This window comes from Canis lupus, chromosome 10, assembly GCF_011100685.1.
Source record: "Canis lupus familiaris isolate Mischka breed German Shepherd chromosome 10, alternate assembly UU_Cfam_GSD_1.0, whole genome shotgun sequence".
Taxonomy (NCBI): Eukaryota; Metazoa; Chordata; class Mammalia; order Carnivora; family Canidae; genus Canis; species Canis lupus.
In genome coordinates this window covers 27,556,393-27,560,553 of record NC_049231.1, presented here as the reverse complement: position 1 = coordinate 27,560,553, position 4,161 = coordinate 27,556,393, and the positions used below count along the sequence as shown (strand labels likewise).

General features: G+C 61.7%; 1 protein-coding gene across 6 annotated transcripts in view; it reads right to left on the bottom strand.

The window, feature by feature from the left end:
- Positions 1–780: 780 nt before the first annotated feature.
- Positions 781–4,161, bottom strand: part of PLA2G6 (phospholipase A2 group VI) — a 60,192-nt gene continuing 56,811 nt past the window's right edge. For 2 of the 6 annotated variants that reach the window (XM_038550610.1, XM_038550615.1), the window contains 4 exons: positions 3,820–3,974; positions 2,331–2,498; positions 1,773–1,846; positions 781–1,561 (listed from right to left, as the gene is read on the bottom strand). In XM_038550610.1, coding sequence (XP_038406538.1) covers positions 1,417–1,561; positions 1,773–1,846; positions 2,331–2,498; positions 3,820–3,974 — 542 coding nt within the window. In that variant the 3' untranslated portion in view covers positions 781–1,416. Of the gene's footprint in view, positions 1,566–1,772; positions 1,847–2,330; positions 2,499–3,819; positions 3,975–4,161 lie in introns of all 6 variants that reach the window. The other 4 variants (XM_038550612.1, XM_038550613.1, XM_038550611.1 and 1 more) reach the window with 3 other exon arrangements.

Genomic DNA, 4,161 nt, shown 5'->3' with positions numbered 1-4,161 from the left:
CAGAATGTGATCTGGGGCGTAACCAGAGCCGGAGGAAGGCATCCTGTGACGCGGGCAGGTTCGTGTGACCTGCCCTTCAATTATTTACCCCTCTGAGCCATGGGCCGGTGGGCACGCGTGGAAGGGCCACTGTCTTGGGTCACCTCCTCCTCCGGAGCGAGCATTCCCCAGGCCCGCAGGGACCCCTGGCTCAAGGCGGGGTGAGGGCTCCTGTCTCCCGTCTGCCTACATCGGGCATCGACCGAGTTATAGGGCCTGAGCTGCTGGGTGTCCTCCGCCGGAGCCCTCTCCCACACACCCAGCCCGGGAGGCCAACGTACCGCAGGGCGTCACTGCTGTCTGGCCTCTTCTCCACCCCCAGCCTGACACACCGCACCTCAGGGCTCAGGCTACCACATCCGTCCCTGCCGGTCCATCTCTTCTCACGCTGGAAAGGTGGCAGCATGAACCCTAGAGCCGCACAGACCTAGGACAAACCTTGGCCCTGCTCATCGGCTGTGTGACCATGCCCAAGCCCCCTGCCCTCTCTGGGTCCCGTCCCCTGCTCTAGCACACAGGGCTCGCCCTAACCCCTCACCATGGGCAGGTGGCTTAGCTGCACCCCTGAATACCCTCACAGGCCTCATTTGGGGAGGCCTAGAGAAGTAAAGTGGTGCCCCCGGTCGTGCCCCAGGGGAGGCTGGGAAACAGCATTTGTCAAGGGGGCACAGGACGATGACAGTCCGAAGGGAGCTGAAGGTGGGGGGACAGGCTCATAGCATAACACACACAACACAGGTGAACTGGAATCAAACCATTTATTTCAGTTTGGGTGGCCCCTGGAGCCCAGCCCCCCTCACCCACCACTTCCTGTTGGAAAGAACTGAAGTCACAGGAGTGACCTTTGAGAGCTGAGGAGACTCGCAGGGTGGGGCAGCTCCAAGGGGTGCAGGTGGCTGGGTGTGTGTTGAGGGGCAGAGTCAGATAGCGCCTCCACTCCAGGAGCCTAGGCTGCTGATGGGTGGGCAACAGCCTGTTTCTCCAACTGCCGTCGCCCCAGGAGAGAGGGCAGAGGGTGGAAGGGGCCGTGGTACCCATCCAGGGGGCCGGGAAGACCCCCTTAGTGTTTAAACCAACAGGGCTAGGGGCCCAAGGGTCAGTTGTCCTTGGCAGTCAGGGAGAGGGTCCGAGTGGGGCTCTAGGATCTCTAAGCCCAGAATGACAAAGGGTGCCAGAAGGTAGGGACAGTGGGGGTAGGCCTTCAGGACCAGCCTCAGGCAGGAAGCCCAGCACCCTCTGAGGCCCCATCTGGTTGGCAGAGGCAGAGCCACCTAGGCCCAGCTCTGTCCGCTGGTGCGCTGGTGGGACATTGCCCATCCTCTCCATCAAGGGCTGGGGGGGTGGGATGAGGTGGGGGTTGCTGGGAGCCTAGTGGCCTCACGGTGAGAGCAGCAGCTGGATGAGCTTCTGGAACTGTTCCCGGTGCTCGTAGATATAGACCTCAGTCTCCCACAGGGCATTGACCAGCACTGTGTCGCTCACCTCGTCCAGCATGATGTCTGTCCCCAGCTGTGGGTTCAATCTGTCTGGGTTAAGGAGGAGGGGTCACCCCAGGAGGCTTGGCTTGGGTGGGCAACAAGAGCGGGACTGTGGTGGGCTCGGGGCACAGAGCAGCTGCTTGGGGAAAGGAGAAGTTCACACCAAGGGCTGGGTGGGCAAGGTCACCAGGTCTGGCATGCCTAGGCATGGGGCGGGGGCCCGGGGCCAGGGCCCGATGCTGGCTGAGACCTCACCTGAAGTACTGGATGCCCACCATCTCACACCAGGCCCGGGCCCGGTCCACGGCCCGCCCATCGGGATCTGTGCACTGGCAAGAAGCAGTCTCTGTGAGCATCCAGCACACACTGTGCACACAGTCCTTGCCCGGGGATCGCCAGGTTCTACTCTGGCTTAGCCACCCCCCTCCCAGCTGAGTCCCCCTGCCTGGGCTGCAGGGATGGTCCCAGCTATGGAACAGAGGGACCTGGTCTTCACAGGTAGCTCTGCAGCACCTGGCTGAGGGTGGGGGTGCTGGGTGGATAGGCCTCTACATCCCGCCCCCTACAAGCTTTTGTCCCATGTGATATTCTGGGGTTCCACACACAGCTGTGTTTGAAGAAAGGGATCCACAGTTAAAAGATGCCTGAAAGCCCAGGGGGTAGGAGGTCACTAAGAATCCCTGCCAACACTGAGACAGAATCAGGGACCCCCTACCCTGAGCTGGCTAAAGAGGTTCAACAGAGCCTCCCCGACACCAGGGTCCCAGGGGCTGAGGCCAGGAGAGAGGGAACTGAGGAGGGCCCCATACTCACACAGTCCACCACCATCTTGCCCAGCTCCTTGGCCCCAAAAACCGTCTTGGCCAGTTCCCAGGGGTTGCTGGGACGGAATACATCCACACAGGTCACGGGAACCTGTGGGGACCTCCCTGTCCCCAAAGAGACCACGATGGAGAGCTTCTTCACTTTGTTACCCTGACCCTGTTGGGGACAGGACAGGGGTTGTTGGAGGGGATCTTCCCGGTGGCAAACCCTTCCCCAGGTGGCAGGAGCAGAGTCTGTGCTGTCCTCTCCTTTGCTCCACAACAAGCTCTGCTGCCAATATGCTGGGCGACCTTGGCAAGGTCCTCCCGAGGGGGCTCATCCACAATAGGAGGCCACTTAGATGATGAAGACCCTTCCCCAGCTCAATCTTTTGAGTCCCTCCTCCTCCAGCGAGCCTGCCCTGCCCTGTCTAGCCCCTAGAGGGCGCCTGCCTCCGTGACTGCCGCCCCTGCTGTGTCACCCAGGGGCTGCCTCCAGGGCTTCCTGAGGACCACAGTGAGAACCACAGCCAGCAAGGATCTGGCATGCAAGGGGTCAGGCACTGCCCTCCACTTCACAGAAGAGCACACAGATGCCTCATGGCAGTCCCCACGCAGGCACCAGCACTCCCCCGTGCAGTTGCTGGAGGGAAACTGAGGCAGAGGGAGGACCCCCACCCTGCAGCTGTCTGACCCGAGGCCTGAGCCCCCGGCCCAGCACCGCTGCTAACACACAGAGACCTTGCCCCCGCTCTGCGCTACGCTCCTGGGGCCCAGGGCCACTTCTGCTCCTCCGGATCCCTGACTGAGCACAGGCTCCTCCCCAGCGGCCTCCTCCATGGGCCCCTCCAAGCCGCCAGGTCTCTCAGCAGAGGCAGTCCTGCTCTCGGGCTCCTGCACAGCCCCCTATCACAGCACCGAAACCCCTGGAGGGGCAGATCCTTGTTTACAAATAGTCTCCCCTAGATGTGAGCTCCCCAAAGGCAAGCATGTGTCCCCGGGCTGGGCAGAGTGGCCAGCACTGAGGCTGGCATGGACTGGTGTGCCCACCACTCTCCCCACTAGGCACCCATCACCACTCACACCAGACTGGGCCTCAGAATCCCCCAGATGAGCACACGGCTCCGGGCAGATGCCACCCATCAAGCAGGGTCAAGGGTGAGATAAAGCAATGCACCAATGAATGAGCACAAGAGTGAAAGCCACGTGCTCGGGGCCCCTGGGTGGCCCAGTGGTGGAGCATCTGCCTTCGGCTCAGGTTGTGATCCCGGGGTCCTGGGATCGAGTCCCTCATCGGGCTCCCTGCATGGAGCCTGCTTCTCCCTCTGCCTGTGTCTCTGCCTCTCTGTGTGTTCCTCTCATGGATAAATAAATAAAATCATAAACAAACAAACAAAAAAACCCACATGCTCTCCTAGGAGTCAATCCTTAGTAAGATCTGCTGAAACAGGGTGGCTACAGTGGACGGTCATAGCCCGTCTGACGTGAGGTGCTCTCACCTTGCGGATCAGGTCCTGGTTGTACTCGTGGATCTCGGTCATGGCATCCAGTGTGGGGTTGTTGGCCAGCAGCCCACCGTCCAGGAAGCGCCCATTGGGCCGGAAGTAGGTGGGGGCTGCCCCGCTGCTCCGGGCAGCCCGCCACACCAGCTGATCTGGGGGTGAGGGGAGATGGTGGCCCAGTGGCACAGGGGGCTGGTACAAACCCATGTGCTTCAGGTCTCCGCGTGCGTGTGCATGAGTGTGAGCGGGTCTGCAGGAAGAGGGAGAGGCGGGGAACTCTTCGGAAGCAGGACCCACAGGCCAGGCCTCTGGCCCCAGCATCCCGGCAGACGGCAGGGT